Here is a 23,542-nt window from a genome sequence, read left to right as displayed (position 1 = left end):
TATGCCAAAAGTTGGTTCTTTGAAAAGAATAAAATTGGCAAAACCCTTGTTAGATCAAGTTTCTTATCACTGGCTCTGTTGACTACTTCAGCCTGGTAATTGGTGTAGGGAGCTGTCCTATATATTGTATGATGTTTAGCTACATCCCTGGTCTCTACTGCCTAGATGCTCATAGAACCCCTTCTCCCAGTTGTGACAACTAAGAATGTCTCTAGACATCATCAGGTATCCCCTAGTGGTGGGTGGCAAATTCATTCCTCTTTGAGACCACTGCGATAGAACAATCAAGAAAAAGAATACATAAATTAGCAACATCAGTTAAAAAAAGAGAAGAGACATTAGTACAGATTTTATAGACATTAAAAGGATAATAAAAGCATATTATAAGCAAGCTTATGCCAGTAAATTCAATATCCTAAATGAAATAGATACATTCCTGGAAAAATGCAAATTACCAAACTGACCTAGGATAAAATAGAAAGTCTGATAGCCTTATAATGATTTTAAAAGCTGGATTTGCAGCTAAAAACTTTCCCACAAATAAAGACCCAAGTGACTTCATTGATGAATTCTATTAAACACTTAAGGAAAAGGTTGTATTAGTCCTACACAAACTGAGAAAATAGGAAGAGTGAACACTTCCAGCTCACTTTATAGTATTATCTTGATACCAAAACAAAACACACATTGTAAGCAATCTACAGACCAAGAGACTTACTGAACAACAAAGTATTAGCACAGCAGATCCAGCCAGCCAAACAAAAACAAGCCAAAAATAGAAGAGAGAAGGGAGAACTATACATAAAACACAGTGACCCCCAGTGACTACCATGTCAGGTTTGTTCCAGGAGTGCATATTTGGTTTAGTATTTGAAAATTAATCAATTTATGTCAACATCTTAACACCAGCATAAATTGAGAAAACCAGATTATTTCAGTAGAAAACTAACAGCACATTAGGGATAGGAGATAAAACTTTCTCAACCTGATAAAAAGGCATCTACAGAAAACCCCATTTAACATAATACTTACTGGTGAAAGACCAAATGCTTCCTAAGATCTCAAAAGGGACAGAACTGTCTGCTCTCACTTTTGTGATAGCTTTGCTAGTACAGTAAGGAAGAGAAATTGTCACACAGATTAGAAAAAACAAATAAAACTGTCCTTATTTGCAAATGATACTGTGCTTATAGAAAATTTTGAGAAATGCATAAACCAGCTACAAGAACTAATAAAGCTGTGTAGCAATGTAACGGGCTCAGTATGTAAAAATTCTGCATCTGTGTATTAGGAACCAACAAGGAGTGGAAAAAGGATTTTTTTTTTTTTTAATTCACAGTAGCATCCAAATAGGTAAAATGGAGTAAAAAAAATATACAAGACCAGTACATTGAAAACTACAAAACAATGCTGGAAAATTTTCCCCATTTTTTTCACCACTCAACAAACTTTTATTATGTGTATGCCAAACCCAACTCTTTGTGCTGAAAATACAAAAATAAACAAGGTGCAGCTGCGGCCGTAGCAGAGACGATAAATAAGAAAGCAGAGTGTAGCAAGATAAGCATTGTGGCAGAAGTGTGCAAACCACGTGTGGGAACATAGAGAGCATCCTTCCAGAAAGATGCAATGCTTGTCCTAGTATTCAGTCAGTCTAGAAGAGAAAAACCTAAATCAGTGGAGACATATACCATATTCATGGATCAGAGAATTCAGTATTATTAAGATACCAGTTCTCTTACCAATGTTCTACTTTACATTTCCTTGACCACCAAAGAGATTTCGTCCTCCACTATATTGACTATTCGAGTTTCTTTCAAAAAGTGCTTAGTCTAGCAAGTCATGTATCACTTTTACAATAGAGTTTTTCTTATTGAATTCTAGGAGTTCTTTATATATACTAGATAGATTCTTTATTGGTTATGCCTGTACCAAATATTCATTGGCTCTCATTCACTGGCATGGCTTTTTTTTTTTTTAACTTTTTTTTATTGAGTTATAGTCATTTTACACTGTTGTGTCAAATTCCAGTGTGGAGCACAATTTTTCAGCTGTACATGAACATACATACATTCATTGTCACATTCTATTTCACTGTGAGCCTCACTGGCATGGCTTTAAAAAATTTTAGTGTATCTTTTGATGAACGCACATTAATTTTAATTTTCCAGAAAGGATCAATCTATAGTTAGTGCTTTTGTGTCTTGATTTAAGAAATTCTTCCTACTCCACATCATAAAGATATTCTCTTTATTTTTTAAAAGTTTCTTAGATGTCCCTTTCAAATTTTGACTTTTATTCCACTGGGAATTAATTTTTTTGCAGGTTCTAAAGTCTGTCTTTATCATTACTTTTTAGTGTGGAAAACTTTAATTAAATGATATTTTCTGTAGTATGTTTGAGGAATGTATACTGTAAAATCTTCATTAACATTTTGAAGGCCTTCTAGATTTTAATGATGTTCAGTTTATTGGACATTTTCTTCATAATTTTTTTACCTAGTTAAAACTTGTATTTCTATTTAAGTACAAAAGAAGTGGGGAAACAGCTTTTCAGAATAATTCCACTACCTGAAATGATGGCTATGCTGACATTTTTCCTTTGAAATGTGTCTAAGAATTTGCAAATTGTTGATTTGAGGACTGCACAGATATGTTTTGCTTGTCCCTCACAATAGTATGAACTTTTTGGAGTTGCTGAAATTCTCAAATCAGATAGTTTCACTTAAAATTTTATTGTGTCCTGATCAACAGTGATGTTGCAGTACTAAATCTGCATTGTCATCTGGCAACAATTAGTTGAAGCCAGCTCTTTCTTTGGATGAGGCATGACTACTCTTCATTTCTCCCCGATCATTATTTCCCTGTCCCTCCCTTCGAGTTGTGTCCTCTGCTATAGACCCATGTTTCAGAATATATTTACTTAAATATTCTAAATAAATTTCTACCCAACAGAAGTTATGTACTCGTTGATTATCTAGAACTGATGAAATTTTTTGCCAGAATGGTAGGGACATATGGGTCAATTTTTAAAAATATATATAATGTATATTATCAAAGTAGATTTTTATTAATTTTAATGTTCTTTCCAAAAAAAAAAGTTTGCATGGTTACTTTGTGTTTGTCCTGTTCTAATCATTGAGGATACAGCTGTTAACAAAACAGATAAAAATTCTTTTTCTGACAAAAGTAAGGTGAAAGAAACATCTTCTAAAACTGGGGAACAATTTTTCTCAGCTACATGTTAATTAATGTTTCAATCAAGTGGAATAAACATAAAACATATTAAAAGAAATAAAGCTCTGGGTGAAGTAATACTAGTGTGGTAAAAAGTAATAATTTAAAAAGAACATCTGGTCCTTAGGAATTGTATAGGATTCAGAAAGGAATTCAGAAACTTTCAGAAAGGAATGCACCACACACATTGTCATAAAATATAGACTAGTGTAGTACGAGTGGCTTATCCTGGGAAAAACAACACAGATGTGGATGACTGTAAATCACTGTCTCTTATGCACTTCTGTTAAAAGTTTTTAAAGTAGAATTAGAATACTTTATAAATACGATTTTATTTCCGTACCATTAACATCTATATATCAAGCTAATGATGCAGATAAATGTGTTCCATTAAAATCAGCAAAAGAAAAATACATCCTCCCCTCCCCCAATTAGTTTTGAACTTCATTTGATAAAACTTTTTTTGAAAAGACAAGTCCTGTTTGGTGAGCTTTCATTTCAATTATTAATATATGTATGTTTGCCCCATATTATATGGTTAATATATTCTTTTTTAATTTTGACTTTTTATTTTGATATATAATTTCAGATTGAGAAAAGTTGCAAGAATAATACAGAGAACTCCTGTATTCTCCAGATGTCGGCAGTTTCCACTTTTACTGCTCCTTCCTCTCTCCCCACCTCCAGGCTATATATGGGTACAAAGCCATTTATAACAAAAACACCAAATTTTGTTTTTTAAGATGTCATTCCTGATGTTTGTATTTATGCCCATAAGGGATAGTGATTTACAGTCATACTGTATAAAAGAAGCATTATTGATGATAGTGCAAAATATCAGATGAGTTTGGTTGTGCACATGAAGCCAAGAACTTTTTTCCTTGGGCTAGATATAAAATTAATAATGAGATTAAGTTTTTCATAAATCTGGAACAGTGCAGACAATATATTTATGAGTAATCCAGAAATTGATACTTGTCCATGCTTGTAGTCTTTACTCAAATTCTTTTGTTTTGTTTTGTTTTGTTTTGTTTTGTTTTGTTTTGTTTTGTGGAGGAGGTAATTAGGTTTATTTATTTATTTTTTTAATGGAGGCACTGGCGATCGAACCTAGTATCTCCTACATGCTAAGCACACACTCTACCACTAAGCTATAGCCTCCCCGCTTTACTCAAATTCTTTTTCTGGGAGGAGAGGTAATTAAGTGTTTTCTTTTGTTTTGTTTTAATTTTTAGAGGAGGTACTGGGGATTGAACCCAGGACTTCCTGTATGCTAAACATGCACTCTACTGCTTGAGCTATATATACCCTCCCTCACTTTAGTCAGATTCTTAAATGAAGATTTATGAAAATTAATTGTGAATCCTCTGATAGTAACTGATTGCTAGTTTGTGTTGTAATGGAGATGATATATATATATATATATATATATATATATATATATATGAAATTATATATCTCTCCTTCTGGTTTCTAAATACCAGGAGTTGATTATATTTTCCTTTTACACATTTTTGCAGATGGTAGTAAAAACTTTTATGGATATGGATCAGGACTCAGAAGATGAAAAACAGCAGTATCTCCCACTAGCCTTGCATCTAGCATCTGAATTTTTTCTCAGGAATCCCAATAAAGATGTGCGTCTCCTTGTAGCATGTTGTTTGGCTGACATCTTTAGAATCTATGCCCCAGAAGCTCCATATACTTCCCACGATAAACTTAAGGTAAATACAATCTTTATAGAATTGATTTACTTTTATAGTTTAGCTTACTACCCTTAGGAACACAGGTTTCACATCAATCATCTTATCATAAGAAGATAATAAGTTCTAAAACAAATTATTTATTCTAACCTTCAGGATAACCTGTCTCACAGCCCAAATGGCTGAATTGATGGGCATTGTGCATGAATGGCACTTTTTAAAACAACAGTATAACAATTTTCATAATCCAATGACTGTTTTCTTCTCCAAGTTATTCTACACGTAAAACTATATGCTCATCTTGGTGGTTCTGCCTTTGTTTGAAATGTTTTAGGAATTCCTCTTTTGAATTGATCTCTTGAGCTGATTTTATATTTTGAATACTTTTATTCTTGGCAATTTTAATCCTTTGGACTGCTTTCTTTTAAATAGTCCTAAAATCACTTTATTCCATATTGATATTATTTTGGGTTAAAACTTCTAAAAAAATTTATTTAGAAATGGAGCACTATTGTGAAAAGCACACTTAGACCACTTTATCATATTGCTTTTGTTCCACACAACTTTGTAGTCACGTATCAAACTCAAAACTAGGTGCTGAAAATTATTTATGTGTAGGAAATGGTAATGAAAAGAATCATATCCAGGTCCTTAAACTGAAGATAATTGCCATGACACAAGATGAAGATAGTGATTTAAACTGAAAGTTCTGTACTAGAAAGGGTAACAAGATGTAGAATGTATGGTTCTCTCAGAATGAGAAAGCCTAAAGATTTGTGGCAGTAATAATCTTTATTTTTGTTTCTAAGGAATGTAATTTTATGTGATTTGCTCTTTTCTAGATATTTTGAATAATGGACTAGGCTAGTCCCAAGTCATTTAGCTAACGGAGAATTTTCTTTTATTGGAGTTTGTTATACATATATATTGTATATATATACATATATATGTATATATACAGTCTGTTAGTGTACTGTGAAAATAATAAGTATTTGTGTCTAAATTAATATATTTTGTCTTTTTTTTTTAAACAGGACATATTTTTGTTTATCACCAGACAATTAAAAGGTTTGGAGGATACAAAGAGCCCACAGTTTAATAGATACTTTTATTTATTAGAGGTAAAAACATTTAATTTAATAAATATCACACTATTTTATGTAGTAGAAAATTCTTTATAGTAACTTTATAATGTAAAATGAATCTTATTTGTTTGTTTGCTTTATAAGAAGCCCACTAGAGAAAATAATCATTTACAATCTTTTTGTCGTTGTTCCTCCTGTCCTAAAAAGAGAAAGCATAGTCCACTGGAAAAACTGTTACAGTATATGAAACTTTGTTCTCATCTTTCTGTTTTTATTCTTTTCTAATCCCCAGAGAGATTAAGTTGAATTAAATTTCACTGCTCCATATGTTTTGTATGTATGTGTCTTACCAACCTTTAACAATTCGGTGTTTTTCAATTAGAGAAGGTTAATGCCAACAGATACATCTCTTTTTGAAGGTCAGAGTACACGACTATTTAAACAATTGTAATTTTATATGTTGAGCCTTTTTAAGCTTTGATATAGATTTATAATTCTAAAAATTAAAATTTTTAATGAGTTTGCTTTGTATAACTTTCGTGTATATGTAATAATTTCTATTTATTTATTTAAGAATTTAGCTTGGGTTAAGTCATATAACATCTGCTTTGAATTGGAAGATTGCAATGAAATTTTTATTCAGCTTTTTAGGACTCTCTTCTCAGTGATCAAGTAAGTTATTTTTAAAGCATTTTTGTTTGTTTCTTTTTCTTGCTGTGCATATTGAAGTATCATGTACTATGCATGTACACTAAGATCTTTTAGAGTTAAAAGAAAATGTTTTCCTCAGAAGAAACATGAAGAGAAAAATAAAAGTTTTGTTGCTGAAAACTGCTTTTGTCCTTATACTACCATTTTCAATTGTGAAATCAATTATATTGGCTGACTCTTGTAAAACAAATGGTATGAGACCTTATATAATGAAGTACTAAATTATGAGGTGGAAATAATAAGTGCCATTAGTGAGTGCTGGGATGCATAATAGCTCAGTGGTTAATCACACTAATTTTGATACCTTCTCATTTTAGAGCTTAAAAAAATAAATAAATAAGCATTGCTCTTTACTTATAGAAATAGGGAAACTCACGCACAGAGAAGGAGTGTGGTGGCTTGCCCAAGGACAAATTGCTGAACAGGAGAGCCCTGAATAGTCACACTTTTCTGCAGGATGTATCCAACATAGGGGCCAAAACTTTGTCCACCTTTCACACTGCAGTTATACTTCTTTACTCTATTACTTAAACATACACACATCTTTCTTTGATCATATTAATATTTTTATTTCCTGAATCTAAAAAATGTAAGTGTATTGTTGACCTGATTACCTTTATTGTTGACCTAATTGCTTAAACTAATTCACAATGAGGTATCAGTAAATAAAGAGCTTGCCTTTTGAAAGAGGAGTTTATTGATTTGTATTTACTAACACATTTACCATATATCTGGTGTTCTTCATTCCTTTGCATATACGCAGATTTTTATTTGGTGTTATTTTGCTTTAATCTGAAGGTCTTTCTCTAACATTTCCTGTAGTTCAGGTCTATTGCTGATAGAATTCTTTCAGTTTTTACATGTCTGAAAAAAATCTTTATCTCATCTTCATTTTTGAAAGTTATTTTCATGGTATGAATTCTAGGCTAATAGGCTCTTTTCTTTCTTTTTTTCTCTGTCAGTACTTTTTAAAGATGTTCCTCCATCTTTTTCTGGCTTGTGTTGTTTCTAGTGATAAGTTTTTGTCATTTTTAGTCTTTCTTCCTCTCTATATAATGTATCTTAATTGAATATCCTTTTACATTTGGGATAGTTGTTTTAAACTAGGAAGTTTTTCTTTGGTAAGCCTTAATTTTTTTTTCTTCTTGTTGCCTTTTTTTTTAAGCAATAGCCACAATAAGAAGGTACAAATGCACATGCTAGACTTGATGAGTTCTATCATCATGGAAGGTGATGGAGTTACTCAAGAATTACTGGACTCCATTCTTATTAACCTCATTCCTGCACATAAGGTATGTATAATATGGTGATATTAAAGGTTAATATTTTATAGTAGTGCTACACATATGAAAAATAATTGTTTTTTTACTATTTGCAATCCCAGGTAATTGGTATTCCCACTATTATTCTTCAGCAGGTAGAGTAACACACATCAGTCTTATAGCTACTGTTGTTTTTAGAAGATATGTTGATTAACATATTGCGGAAAAATTTTCATTCAGTTACGCGTTGCCTGTTTTTTGGAAAACTAAAAATGTTTCAAATTGACCACTCCTATCTAATCTAGGAATTACAAGGGGTTGGGGTACTGTCTTGGTTAGGGTTTTGTTTTTGTTTTTGTTTTTTTGAAAAGGAAATGTGTTTCCTCCTTTGTAATGTGGATGGGAAGGGTAGGAATTTGTATTTCTTCTCAGAACCCTTGTTCTGCATTTTTCTTAGACATTTTCAGAGAAAGATTTGGGCAAAACTAAATGGTTAGTATTAAGGGGGAAAGGGAGATTCAGAGCTGTATATTCCTCTCCATTTCCTTTTTCTGTTTCTCTCTGCTAGCTTCTCCTAAGAACTGAAGGACTTAGCTCCCCACCCCTGGGGTGCACTCAGGCCTATCTGACTGTTGATCTTTATCCTCCTGCTCCTTTCCTCTTAATTGTTCAGTGACCTATTGATGTTCGATGGACATGTATCTAATTATACTTATTCATGATAAGATTTAATCACTTATGAATTCTTCTGACTCTGTTTATTGTTAACATTAATTCAAGTGAGTCTATAATTGGTCAAAATGTTGAGAGTATGGCAAAGGGGGAGTATATGTCAGGCAATATAAGAGAGAAAAACTTTATGAGGAATTAATAGTGTATTTGGTGTTTGTATTCTAGTTAGTAGGAAATACTCTTTTTTAGGAAGTAGAAAGGTTGCCTTAATTTTTTTCTTCCAGTGTTGATATATAATTAACAAATAGCACTGTATAAATTTAAGGTATACAGCATAATGATTTGGTTTACATACATTATGAAATGATTTATCACATAAGTTTAGTGAACAGTCTTCATCTCATAGGTACAAAATTAAAGAAATGGAAAAAATTTTTTTCTTGTGATGAGATAAATCTTAGGATTTACTCAACAAATTTCATGTATAACACACAGCAGTGTTAATTATATTTATCATGTTGTACATTTCATCCCTAGTACTTACTTATGATTAGAAGTACCTTTTGACTGTCTTCATTCAATGCCCTCATCCCCCTCCACCTCTGATCTCTGATAACTACAAATCTGATCTCTTTTTCTGTATTTGTTTTTGAATTATAATTGACCTACATAACATTAAATTAGTTCCTTTTACACAATATTTATATACATTTCAAAATGATCGCCCAAGTCACTTTACTTACAGTATGTCAGCATACATAGATATTACATAGTTACTGACTATATTCTCCATTCTGTGCATTTCATATCTGTGACTCATTTATTTTATAAGTGGAAGTTTGTATCTCTTAATCTCCCTCACTTATTTCTTTCCTCCAAGGTTACCTTAGTTTTGAGCTAATTTTGTCCTCTTACCAATGAAATAAAAACTTGGGGCAAGTGTCAGAAAGATATGGCTTGTAGACCAAGTCTAGCCCACTGTCTGTTTTTGTAAAGTCTTATTTGAACACAGCCATTTTCATTTTGTCTATGGCTGCTTTCCCACTACAGTAGCAGTTATGGAGTTGCAGCAGTGACCATATGGCTAATAGAGCCTAAAATATTTACTGTCTGGCTGTTTGCATAAAAAATTTGCTGACTACTAACCTAGAGTATACAATATTCTTGACTTTTTGGGGAATAAGTGCAGAGGTATTAATAGGTACTCTTCAAAACAAGAATTACATTTTCAGTAAGTTTTTTTTAATTAAATATATATCTTTTCTACAACCTTCCTTAATCCTTTTAATTTTTTACCATGATTGGGGATCTTGAGAAACAAACATAGTATTCATAAATATAAATATAACTGATTGAGAATTTTTGAGTTTCAAAAATATAATTGAGAATTCTCCTTGAAACACTTTACATGTCTATTCTTCCTCAGAACGCACGTTGATTAGACAGTGAAATATGAGGATAGTAGATTAGAAAGGGGTGTGTTTGTGTATTTGTTTAGGATACATGGGTGTAATTGCCAGTTCAAGTTGGTTAAACAAAACCAAAAAGTTTTAGGGCCATTTTGAGTTTAGTATAATTAAACTTAATATAGGGTTGGGCTTTTGGCTAATTATCTGATGTATTTTAGTTTTTGATTTATGGTTGTGTGGTTTGCAACTTCTGCATTTAGAACCAGTTGACTAGAGGATATTGGGTGAAAAATGAGGTTCAGGGTGTTTTTTTCGTTTTGGTGGGGCTTTTTTGGTTTTTTTGTGGGGTTTTTTGCTTCATATTCTGTGGATTTGAAGAATTTGGTATTCTATTCTAATGATGCTGTCTCATAAATTCACTAATTCATTTGTAACTGTGCATGTTTTTTATTGTTTCAGAACTTAAATAAACAGTCCTTCGACCTCGCCAAAGTCCTATTGAAAAGGACAGTTCAGACTATTGAGGCATGCATTGCCAATGTATGTATTTCTGCCTATATTTACCCCATAAATCTGTAGTTCTTAGTCCATTGTACTAATTTTATAGAACCATTCACATGAAGGCTTATTTAGCCTATAAACAGTTTGATCTGTTTAGAAGAAATATACAAAAGAACTAATATATCCAAATGTGACCAAGTGCAGCATAACTTTATAAACTTATATTGACATTATTTTTAAATGGCACAAGATGGAGAGGTTATTTTTATGAAAACTTATCTACAACTCCCACTACTGCCTTTGTATTTATCTTTATCTTTTTATCTGCTGGGTAGGCTGATCTCTTTCGCTTTCTCCCTTTATCTATATCTGTGGCTGTCTGTTTGTCTATATACTTTCCTCTTCAAGTCTCTAGGTCATTCTTCTGAACCTTTTTGTTTCTCCCTCTTAAATAGTTGTTATACAGTAATAAAAGTTTTTTTTAAATTTATTAAATAGAAGTTCTTTTTTCTTTTCTCTTTTTTTAACTAAAAAAATCAGTAATTAGGAGCAAAAAAATTTATAATTCTGTTGCTTTAATGTAGCAGTTCCATTGTTGAACATTTGCTCACACTCGTACTTTTTATTTTTGCATACTCTATATAAAATTTTGAATTATCTTTATTTACATACATATTTCCTTATTTTGGCATTATCTTTTTATTTATGATATGAATGACTGTAAATATTCCTTTGAATTGACATAATTTACCTAATCATTTCCCTGTTGCCTTGCATTTAGATTTTTTTCAGCGTTTTCCTTTAGTAGCTATCTTTGTGAATGTAGCATTTATCTATTTTTGAATTATTTTCTACATATAAAAGCCCAAGGGAGAATATATTAATTTAAATGGTATGAATTATTAGTGTTATTTACATAACTAAATTAATCCTTAAACATAGTTTTAAAATGTTTTCTTAAATGGTACAAAAGAATATACAGTGAAAATTGTCTCTCTTCAACCCCGAATACCTTATTCTTAATTCTCAGAAATAGCCTTCACCAATAGATTTTCACATATTCTTCCAGAATTAGTGTTCTGTGCTTATTTGTGTATGTATATGTATTTTAATTTTAAAACTATTTTCCTTATTCTTTTCAAAGTCTGCATAGTAAATATGAATATTTTCTAACTCTTAATGTATGTTGCTTTTCAATATAAATATATCATTTGATGACACTACCAAAAATATATGCTCGTATCAGTTGCATGCAACTGCCTCTTTAGCATTTTTACATTTAATATTTTTTCTAAGTTTATATGTGTTGGCAGGACTGGAGGTGTCTTTTAATTTATGCTCTTGGTATTCTATTTTCTTTGTTTCTTCCTAGAATTCTTTTAAATTATCAACCTTTGTACATCACATTGTCCTTCTCATTGTCCTCTGAGTCAAAATGTTTTTGACTTTCTGGATATTCAAAAAAACTCATGACCCACATTTAAGTACTATTTATTACTAAACTAATGGAGAGATTAGCCAGACTTAAATTTTAAAAAAACCCAGAAGATTGAGACTTTATATTTTTCTCTGTTATAAGGAAATGTCTCTATAAAATTCTCTATAATAGAATTATATAACTGTCTAATGAGCATTAAGATTCCTAGAACTTTCATCCTAACTTTAAAGAAAGTTAACAACTCGATTACTTTGTCTTTTTCTTGTAAAATTTATAACTTGATCATATTTAGAAGTTTATTTCTTCTAGTTTGGTGACTATCCTATCATTAGTAATCAAATATCACTCAATTAGTATCAATAATCAAAACATGTTCCGTTTCATCCCCTTCACTTGCATATGTTATGCCCAGTTATATAGTTTTCTTTTCACATGTTTATTAAAAAACCTGTCCATGTTTTTAAATGAAATGGATATTTTATTGTTGTTTTTTTGCTGTAGTTTTTCAATCAAGTCCTGGTGCTGGGAAGATCGTCAGTAAGTGATTTGTCAGAACATGTATTTGATCTGATACAGGAACTTTTTGCTATAGACCCTCATTTATTATTATCTGTCATGCCGCAGCTTGAATTCAAACTGAAGGTAAGACTGCCTGTAATTTTTAAGCTCTTTAACATTTAAGAGAAAAATATTTATCACATTGTTTTTCTCTAACATAAAAGGATAAAATCTGAGTTCAATTTTTATCTTCTTATATTTAGTTATGGTATACATTTTTTAATCATGTAAGTAAAACGGTGTCTCTCATCTCAGTGATAGGAGAATTTACATTGCAGAATTGTAACTTACCTCATTGTTAGATATCTGATAAACACAGTGACAAATAATAAATTAGAAAGATGATATTATCCCAGAAACTTATAATACATGTTATTATTAAATGGTATTTATTATTATAAATGTTTTAGAACATCAAAAGATTTCAAACTGAGTGCTCAAAGGGTCTTACAACTATATGACCCTTTCATACTATAGATCAAAGACAAATTTTACTTTTATGACTAGGAGTGTATTTTTTTTTTAAACAACAAACTAAACAAGGAATTCATAACTCCTCAAAAAATATGAAAAACTTGACACTTGATCCTCTATCCCAGTTGAACCACAGAAAATAACACATTTGCTTAATATTTAGGACTTTTTGAAAGTTTTTTTTTAATATCCTTAAATCAGACTATGTTATAATTAAGACTAACATTATAGTTTAGATTTTTGAGATGAAAAATTTAGGATGAACTGTTTTGCCCAGTTACACAGTTAAAACGGATTTGAGATTAGAACTCTGATTTTCAGACTCTTACAACAGGGATAGACAATTAAAAATTGTTCCTCTTGTCTTCATGTCAGGCATTTGTCGGTTATAGTATAAAGGACATTTTAGTGGACTTTTAAGAAACTCTGTTGTATGGAAAATGTTACATGAGAATGAAGTTTTGTTTGTTTTGTTTTTTAATGTTGAGTTTATTTAAACAACAGTTTAAAGGTATTTCCATACCAATTATTTCTAGATATAAGGCATTAAGATATTTTCTCCCAAGTCTATTCAGACAGTTTGAATATGAAAGTCAAACTTCTTTAATCCTAAAAAAGACTTCCATCATAGATGGTTGGAAAGAATTAGGAACTGGACTTTTGGGTTTCCATATGTGGACTTAATGTAAATAGAAGGAAATTAAGCCACATTGTTTGTTCATACCCCATTCTTCTGTAGGTTCATTTACCTACAGCAGAGGTTGCTAAGAGCTGAATCCAGTCCCCAAATAAGTTTTATATGATGAATTTTATTTTAAAATCTCATATAAAGAATTTTCAATTTTTAAAAAGTTGCTAACGTTGAATGAATGAATAAATTTTAAAATCAGATTTTGTTTAAAAGTCCAGACATGTGTGTTTTCTTTTTTAAAAATCAAATAATTTGTTACCATTAGGCCCTTATTTCTACATGACAGGAACTGAGTGTTTATTAGCAGCTTCTTAAATGGATTATGAGGTTTTTAGTTTACCGTAGTCCTCAATTACTCCTATATCTTGCACCTTCTCTTCTTCATTGACAAAATTTGATTTCATAGGTGTACTTTAAAGGTACATGAATAAGATTTTTTTCATAGATTTCTTAATTCCTTTTTAAAAACAATTAACACCATAGTCAGTTAATGTTCTTTCTAACTATGTAATCTCTTTTAGTACAATGTATGTAACCCATGGCCATTGATTTTTATGTTTTTCTATGTTCTTAGAAAAATTCATACCTTTTTTTAACTTTATACTAAGTACTGCGTCTAAATAATAGAATATTTACATCTTAACAGCAGGTGCCATCACCTGTGTTATTTTTCTGACTGCAACCCTAGCGAGTACCAGTGTTACTTTTCTCATCACAAGCGACGAAAGATTCAGAATAGTTTAGATACTATCTATATATTACTTGGGTGCCCGCTTTTAAGTCACCAATATGTGCTAAGCAGATAGCCTAGGAAGTTTTTATGGCTATGGCGATTTTCTGTAGTTATATCTCTGAATTGCATAGCTACAACCTTCATATTTAGGAATCTTAGGTTATAGTCTTCTGAGGACAATAAAAATGTTTGAGAAAATGCTTCAAAATAACAATTTGACTTTACTTTATAATGGGCCACTGCATGCAGTTGTATTCAGTATCTACTGCATAGGTCCAGTGTGTTATTCTCATATGTTTAAGGGGTCTGGATTTGTGCTAAGATTTGTGCTACTTAGCAGCCTTGGCTGTGGTTATCAGGAAATTTGACAGATTTTACATTTAAGACTTTTTTTGTGGTAAGCAGGGACAAAGAGACAAACATTTACATTTATTCCCCAAGTTGAAACATTAAAAAACAGTCATAATTGCCTTATATTGGTTGCAATTTTTACAGAGAATTGTTCTGAGTCAATTACTTTGTAACTAGAAGCAATATCATAGTTGGTTATGTTTTCCAGTTAGGGTTGAAGGAAACTAAAAACTAGGTGGCCTTTGAATTTATGTTAGACAGTCACTGGTAAATTATTAATGCAGAATTTCTAATTCTTGCCCATTCTTTTAATTATTAAGATAAATATATATATATTTCTATTCAAACATTGTGGTAGGTAATATCTTAATGAGATAATTTTCACCTTAGGATAGATTAATAATACAGCTGTACGTCAGAGACACCGAATGATTTTTTGCATCAGAAAAAATTACCATCACTATAATAATATTCCAGCCTCACTCAAGGAATACATTTTAAAAGCAGAGGGTTAAGTTTTCATTTAGTTTTATTTCAGTAGTTAGATTATATAGATATGAAATGTTACATCATTTGAAATGATCACTAAGCTACTAAAGTAGTCACTTTCAAGTAAAGTAAAATTTTCACTTTTTTTAGTGTTTGACATTTAAGTGATAGATTGATTTTTCTTTTAAAAAATAAATCATTTGGCTAGTCAGTTGGACTTACCAAAAAGCACTAGTCAGCATTGTAGTCACGTTACTTGAGAAAAACTTGGTCAAAGAAAATCATTTTTGTAGTTATAAGTGTTAAAACTTAATAGAATTTTCATTTTTACTGCTGTTTAACAAGTATACATATTTTACCCACAAAGCCCCTACCCTATCCCTGAGAGTTAAGACAGTCTTAAAGAAAAGATTCTATCCCATAGTATTTATTTTTCTTTTTCTATTTATCTTTCCCCATGAATATTTGTTTATTCGGCTCTGGTATTGCTTAAGACACACATTGTGTTTGAACACGTTAAAAACTTAGCGATTGCTTTTAGTTATTGCCTTTATTTTCCTGGTGAATATGTGATTTTTAAAAAGCTTCATGCACCATATGGTTTTAGAATAACTTGATTCATATGAAGACATGACATCACAAGCATGTATTGATTCAGGATAAGAAAATAGGAGGCCTCTATCAAAAAAATTAAGGTTTTGCTCTTTTGTAGTGTTTAGTACACCTGACTTTTTAGATCCTCCTGAGATTCATGCTCTTTTTAAATTTATTTTTGCTTATTTGGGGGGTGGTAATTAGGCTTATTTGTTTATTTATGTTTTAGAGGAGGTAGTGGAAATTGAACCCAGGCCCTGTGCATGCTAAGCATGTGCTCTACCACTTGAGCTATACCCTCCCCCCCATGCTCTTCTATTAAAATGAGTTTTGCAAATTCATGACTTTCTTCAGTCTCATCTTCCCCAGTCAGTAGGGGATCCTTGATTAAAACCTCATATGTCAAAACCTGAATTGATATAGGTTTATGTTAGAGTTCAGATTGTAGAAAGCTTTCTTTATTAGGGCAGGAATTATTTGCAGCTCTTCCTTTCACAGAATTTTTTCCAGGACTCTTAGGGAGTGTTAGCACTGATTGATGATCTTCATATTTCTAAAATGTCTGTATAGATTGCAAACAAGCAATGAAGTAGACATAAATTAACAGTTGGGAGGGTGTGAAATAAGAGCAAAGAACCAGATGATCTAACATGGAATCAAATCAACTTAAAGCATGTTAAATGAGAGCACATGATATTTTAAAGTTACTGTCATAAGAAATGTGAAATTGTAGCTTCTCCAGGAATGTTTTGTTATTTTCTGTAATCTGGTGAATAAACCTCAGGCTTTATTTATTTTGTCTTTTCCCTTAGAGCAATGATGGAGAAGAGCGATTAGCTGTTGTTCGACTTCTAGCTAAATTGTTTGGTTCTAAAGATTCTGATTTGGCAACACAGAATCGTCCTCTGTGGCAATGTTTTCTTGGACGGTAAGAGAATATACAGTTATGTGGATTCTAACATTTAATGTTGGAGGCCAGTCAGTATGGCACACTTGATTAAAACTGTACATATCAAAACTTTAATTGATATGTTTGTTTCTTTTGTATCTGTGTTGCTGTGTTTCTTGAAGAATAAATTGTAGGACAATTTCTGTGAAGAAAGATTATTATTTACCCACATAACACATTTTAATCTTTTTTGCGTGTGCTAAAATAATGTCATTAGAATAAAGAGATAGGCAACATCTGAGAATTTTCAGTCTTAAGATTTTTAAATCATGAGACTGAAGACATCATGGTCCAGTCCATGCCATATTTCAGTCCAGCAATTTATTCGCTTAGTAGTGCTTATCCTTTAGATGTTTAGCTTATCTAATAGCATGATGTGTGTTTGGAACTAACTTGATATTATTGTGTGACTTTGAAATGGAAAATATTGTTCTTGAGAGCTTGTTTGGAGGTTCTAGCAGGGGAGCGCAGCTCCTCATATACCCTTGACTGAGAAGAACGGTCCTCCTCTACTGGGAAAGGTTGTCCTCTTGACCAAGCTCACAGCTTCGGGAGGGATGCACATGGAGCGGTGAGGGAGGAAGGGGACATCCACCTAGCCAGCCAGGTCAGCTGAATCGACTCTGGAGATCAATAGGGTGACAGATGTCACAGCCAGATCACCCTCACATCCAAAATATCGTTGTTCTCAATCAACATTTTTAATGTTCCTTCTCAAGCACTTAGAATTACTATGTTCTATTCAACTTGATGGTAAGGTTGAAAAAAATCTATGAAACTTATTAAATTACTCCCTTGAATTCCATTAACATGTTTCTTTACTTCAGACATTCATTGAAAAGTCAGTTTTTACTATTAGTATTCTGGACAACATTTGAAATTCATCATTGTGTAATTGAACTCATTCAGAAGGTGGGCTCAAAATTTTTCTTAAGGAAAATTCACTATAATAATTCTTTTTTTTAATTTTTAATTTTATTTTTTATTTTTTGTGGGGGAAGGTAATTAGGTTTACTTATTTATTTATTTTTAGAGGAGGTACTGGGGATTGAACCCAGGACCTTGTGGATGCTAAGCAAGCACGCTACCACTGAGCTATACCCTCCCCTCTATAATAATTCTTACAATAACCTGGGTTAAATATTAAAATATAACAAATCTGAGAAATCCTTGACATTGACATTATGCTGTTTTAAGTTACTTGCTCAGAACAGGCTATTTTGAAGATGTTAATATGTATATATACTGATTATTTGAATAATTAAACTTGAATTTATAAGAATTTAGAATAGAAGGAATGAAACAACTGTATTTGTCAGTTATAGACAAATGATTCTGCCCTAGTGATTGACATCAATGTTTATAGAAAAACATTTAAGCCAAAATGCAAGAGTTCATTTTTCATCTAGGTTATTTATAACAACAAAATCAATCATAAGAGGCTTCGTACATTCATAATTTTATATTCACTGCTATCCTAATACTGGGTCTCTCATTCATAGAAACAAGGAAATATTACCAGTGTATCTGTTATACTGTATTATTTTCCTTAATTATTTAGCAATAAGTATTTTGATACTTTGCAATTTACTTGATCATGAATAGTAATGTTCTCATTTTTTTCTGGCAGTTAGAAAATTATAAATGAAATTTTATTGAAATTTGAAGTTATCTCTGGATAAGAAAGTAGACTGCCATATAGATTAATACATTTATTAAATAACATTAGTTTAATTGATTATTTTATAATATCACTTCAAAAATAGAAATATTTCTTGCTATTTAAAATCACATTATAAATGTTCATTTATATACCAATTTAGTGGACAACTAGAAGTAATGGACAAATCCCTACAAATGTACAATCTCCTAAGAGTGAACCAGGAACAAATAGGAAATATGAATAGACGAATTACCAGTGCTGAAATTGAATCAGTAATAAAACAACTCCCAAAAAACAAGAGTCCAGGACCAGATGGCTTCACGGGTGAATTCTGCCAAACATTTAAAGAAGAGTTAATACCTATCCTTCTCAAACTGTTCCAAAAAATTGCAGAGGAAGGAGTGCTTCCAAACTAATTCTGTAAGACCATCGTCACTCTGATACCAAAACCAGCCAAAGATACCACCAAAAAAGAAAAATTAAAGGCCAATATCACTGATGAACATAAATGCAAAAATCCTCAACAAAATACTAGCAAACCAAATTCACCAGTACATTAAAAAGGATCATACACCATGATCAAGGTAGGATTTATCCTAGGGATGCAGGGATGGTTCGGTATCCACAAATCACATTAACAAACTGAAGAATAAAAATCATATGATCATCTCAATAGATGCAGAAAAACCTTTTGACAAAATTCAACATCCATTTATGATTAAAAAAAAAACCTCTCCACAAAGTGGGTACAGAGGGACCATACCTCAACATAATAAATACCATTTATAATAAGCCCACAGCTAACATACTTAATGGTGAAAAGCTGAAAGCATTTCCTCTAAGATCAGGAATAAGACAGGGATGCCCACTCTTGCCCTTTTTATTCAACATAGTTTTGGAAGTTCTACCCACAGCAGTCAGAGAGGAGAAAGAAATAAAAGGAATCCAAATTGGAAAATAAATAAAACTATGGATGATATGATACCATACATAGAAAATCCTAAAGAGGCTACCAGAAAACTACTAGAGCTCATCAATGAATCAGTAAAGTTGTAGGATACAAAATTAATAAACAGAAATCAGTTGCATTTCTGTATACTAACAATGAAATAACAGAAAGAAAAATTAAGAAAACAATCCCATTTAGAATCACATCAAAAAGAATAAAATACCTGGAAATATATTTACCCGAGGTAAAAGACCTATACTCAAAAAACTGTAAGACACTGGTGAATCAAGTTGAAGATATACAAACAGGTGGAAGAATAAAGCTGTGGTCATGGATTGAAAGAATTAATATTGTTAAAATGACCATAGTACCCAAGGCAATCTACAGATTCAGTGCAGTCCTTGTTAAAATACAAACGGTGTTTTTCACAGAGCTAGAACAAATAATTCTAAAATTTGTATGGAAACACAAAGGACCCTCAAATAGTCAAAACAATCTTGAGAGAGAACAAAACTCCCAGCTTTCACGCTATGCTACAAAGATATGGTCATCAAAACAGGATGATACCGGCAGAAAAATAGCCACATAGATCAATGGAATAGAATAAACACCATAGAGATGAACCCACACTTATATGGACAGTTAATCTGCAACAAAGGTGGCAGGAATACGCAATGGGGAAAAGACAGCCTCCAGTGAATGGTGTTGGAAAAACAGGACAGCTACACTGAAAAGAATCACACTAGACTACTCTCACACTATGCACAAAAATAAATACAAAATGAATTAAAGACTTTTAAGACCTGAAACCATAAAACTTTTAGGAAAAAAAGTACACTTTAACGTAAGTTTTAGTAGGGTTTTTTTTTTGTTTTGTTGTTGTTTTTGGTTTGTTTTTTTTTTTTTTGGTTTTTTTTTTTTATGTCTCCTCAGGCAAGGAAAACAAAAGCAAAAATAAACAGCTGGGACTACATCAAACTAAAAGTTTTGCACAGTGAAGGGAACTAATAAAATGAAGGCCACCTACTGAATGGGAGAAGATATTTTCAAATGATATATGTGATAAGGGGTTAATGTACAAAGAACTCATACAATTTAACATCAAAAAGCAGATAACCTAATTAAAAATTGGGCAGAGGATCTGAATACATACTTTTCCAAAGAAGACATACAGATGCCAAAAGACAGGAAAAAATGGTCAACATCACTAATCACCCGGGAGATACAAATCAGAATGCCAGCGAGATCATGTCTTACCTGTCAGAATGGCTATTATCAAAAAGACATTTGGTGTAGTCATTATGGAAAATAGTATAGAGAACCCTCAAAAAACTAAAAATAGACTTATCATATGATCCAGCATTCCCACTCCTGGGCGTATATACAGAGAAAACTGTAATTTGAAAAGATACATGCACCCCAGTGTTCATAGCAGCACTATTTACAATAGCCAAGACATGGAAACAACCTAAATGTCCATTAACAGATGACTGGATAAAGTTTTGGCATATATAGGAGAATACTACTCAGCCATAAAAAATAATAAAATACTGCCATTTGCAGCAATGTGGATGACCTGGAGTTCATCATTCTAATTGAAGTAAGCTAGAAAGGGAAAGAAAAAATACCATATGATATCACTCATATGTGGAATCTTTAAAAAAAAAAAAAAAGACATTTATAAGACAGAAACAGAGTCACAGACATCAAAAACAAATTTATGGTTACCAGGAGGGAAAGGGAGTGGGAAGTGATAAACTGGAAGTTCAAGGTTTGCAAATACTACTCTATATAAAGTAAATATATAACAAGTGTTTTCTGTATAGCACAGGGAACTATATTCAATATCTTGTAGTAACCTATAATGAAATATGAAAACAAATATATGTATGTGTATGTATGATTGAAACATTATGCTGTACACCAGAAATTGACACAACATTGTAAACTGATGATATTTCAATTGAAAAATAGCAAGTGTTGGTGAGGATGTGGAGAAAAGGGAACCCTCATGTACTGTTGGTGGGGTTGTAAATTGGTACAGCCACTATTGAAAACAGTGTGGATGTTCCTCAAAAAATTAAAAATTGAACTGTTACATGATCCAGCAATTCCATTCCTGGTTATTTATCTGAAGAAAACAAAAACACAAATCAGAAAAGATATGCATCCTATGTTCGTTGTGGCATTATTTACAGTAGCTAAGCTATGGAAGCAACCCAGGTAGCCATCAATAGATAAATGGATAAAGTCGATGTGGTATATATGTATACAATGGAATATTACTCATTCATAAAAGAAAAAGAATGAAATCTTGCCATTTGCAACAACATGGTTGGACCTAGAGGGTGACTATGCTCACTGCATTAAGTCAGACAGAGAAGGACAAATACTGTATAATTTTGCCTATATGTGGAATCTTAAAAACAAACAAATAAATACACAGAAGCAGAGTTATAGATAGAACGAACAGATGGTTGCCACAGGGGAGTAGGGTAGGGGGAGGAAAGAAATAGGTGAGGGAGATTAAAAGGTAAAAAATAAATAAGTAAAATCATGTTATTTATAATTAAATGTTTTTAAGTTACCCAGTAATAAACAAAATTTGAGAGTTGCTCAGGTTTTGAATCTACATACTGAGTTTCATATTTATTGAATTCTTACAATATACTAGACCTTTAAAAGTGCAGTTACAAGTTGGTCCCAGCCATATGGAAGCTTTAAGGCAATATGGCACATGTATTTTATGTATGACCTCATCTTTGAATTTCTAGATCTGCCTCTATATATGATTTGCTTTCTACCTCACATTCCCCTAGTATTTTTCTCCTATAAACTTCCTTTTCAAGAAGATTTTGTATTTTGAGTATTTATTTTTTGTTTGTTTTGTAGTATAATTTTAAGCTCTTCAATTTTTGTCTCTGCAAAGTAGGTAGTTTGGACAGGGGGGATGTGTTTTTACTGTTTTTTGTTTTAGCATGGTGAAAATTTTAAAATATTTTTGTGAAATTATGTATCTTTATTACTTTATATTCTTCCTTCAGAACATATTAACTGTCGTAATAACACATTTTCTAATCAGTAACTGTTTATAGGCATTTACATAGTGTTAGATATATCTTTTTTGAAAATAATTTTTTTGTCTTGCAACTAATATTTAGCAATTTTTTTCTGTGTAGGTTTAATGACATTCATGTTCCTGTCAGATTAGAAAGTGTGAAATTTGCCAGTCACTGTTTAATGAATCACCCAGATTTAGCAAAAGACCTCACAGGTAAGCGACCTGGTTTATTACAAATAAGAGAGTACTCACAAATATATTTCAGATGTGACCTTTGACTTCCGTTTCTGAATAGATTTAACTCTGGCACTATTTCAAGTCTGTATCTGTCATAGACTAGTAAATGATTTCATGTTTATACTGTAAAATTACATTTGAAATTTTCATATTTTAATCCTTTGGAGTTTTTTGGAAATCATAATTTGAGGAAGTAGACTCTTCTTATGACATTGGATTTTGGCACAAATCATTATATCTGTGTAATAATTCAATATAGTAACAAACCTAATAGTAAATAGGAAAGTGATGATCTTCTGAACTAGACTGGAATTTCTTGTTCTTCATGTGAACACAGAGCATTTGAACCTACTTATTTGGTAGTAACAAACAGTCAGTATCAAAATGCTCTTTACCAAAAAAGAGGAAATAACTTTTTTTATTTTGTTATCATAATTATTTAGGGATTTTCTTTAGAGGTCATAGAATGTTACTATTTTGTGCCATATACAGATACATACTTATTAGCAAATTTGCTAACGGCATTTTTACTATTTTTCTTTTAAATCTTTTAGTTTGTATTGTTAACGTAAATTCTAAACTAATCAGTAACTTTGTTGTGATTTGGTTTTTCCAGAATAGTTGATATAAAATATTTATTAAGATGTTGGGGGGAGGAGGGTTGGAAGGGACAGACTGGGAGTTTGAGATTTGTAGATACTGACAGGTATATATAGAGTAGATAAACAAGTTTATACTGTATAACACAGGGAAATATATATAAGATCTTGTAGTAG

General features: G+C 31.6%; 1 protein-coding gene across 2 annotated transcripts in view; it reads left to right on the top strand.

The window, feature by feature from the left end:
• PDS5A (PDS5 cohesin associated factor A) overlaps positions 1-23,542 on the top strand; it is a 116,786-nt gene that overhangs the window by 31,706 nt on the left and 61,538 nt on the right. For both annotated transcript variants that reach the window (XM_006188970.3, XM_032496239.1), the window contains exons 2-9: positions 4,757-4,960; positions 5,974-6,060; positions 6,599-6,696; positions 7,901-8,027; positions 10,538-10,618; positions 12,519-12,659; positions 16,720-16,835; positions 22,648-22,742. In XM_006188970.3, the coding sequence (XP_006189032.3) occupies positions 4,757-4,960; positions 5,974-6,060; positions 6,599-6,696; positions 7,901-8,027; positions 10,538-10,618; positions 12,519-12,659; positions 16,720-16,835; positions 22,648-22,742 (949 nt within the window). The remainder of the gene's footprint in view (positions 1-4,756; positions 4,961-5,973; positions 6,061-6,598; positions 6,697-7,900; positions 8,028-10,537; positions 10,619-12,518; positions 12,660-16,719; positions 16,836-22,647; positions 22,743-23,542) is intronic.

The sequence above is a fragment of the Camelus ferus genome, chromosome 2 (genome assembly GCF_009834535.1).
Source record: "Camelus ferus isolate YT-003-E chromosome 2, BCGSAC_Cfer_1.0, whole genome shotgun sequence".
Taxonomy (NCBI): Eukaryota; Metazoa; Chordata; class Mammalia; order Artiodactyla; family Camelidae; genus Camelus; species Camelus ferus.
This window is presented reverse-complemented; position numbering and strand designations above follow the sequence as displayed.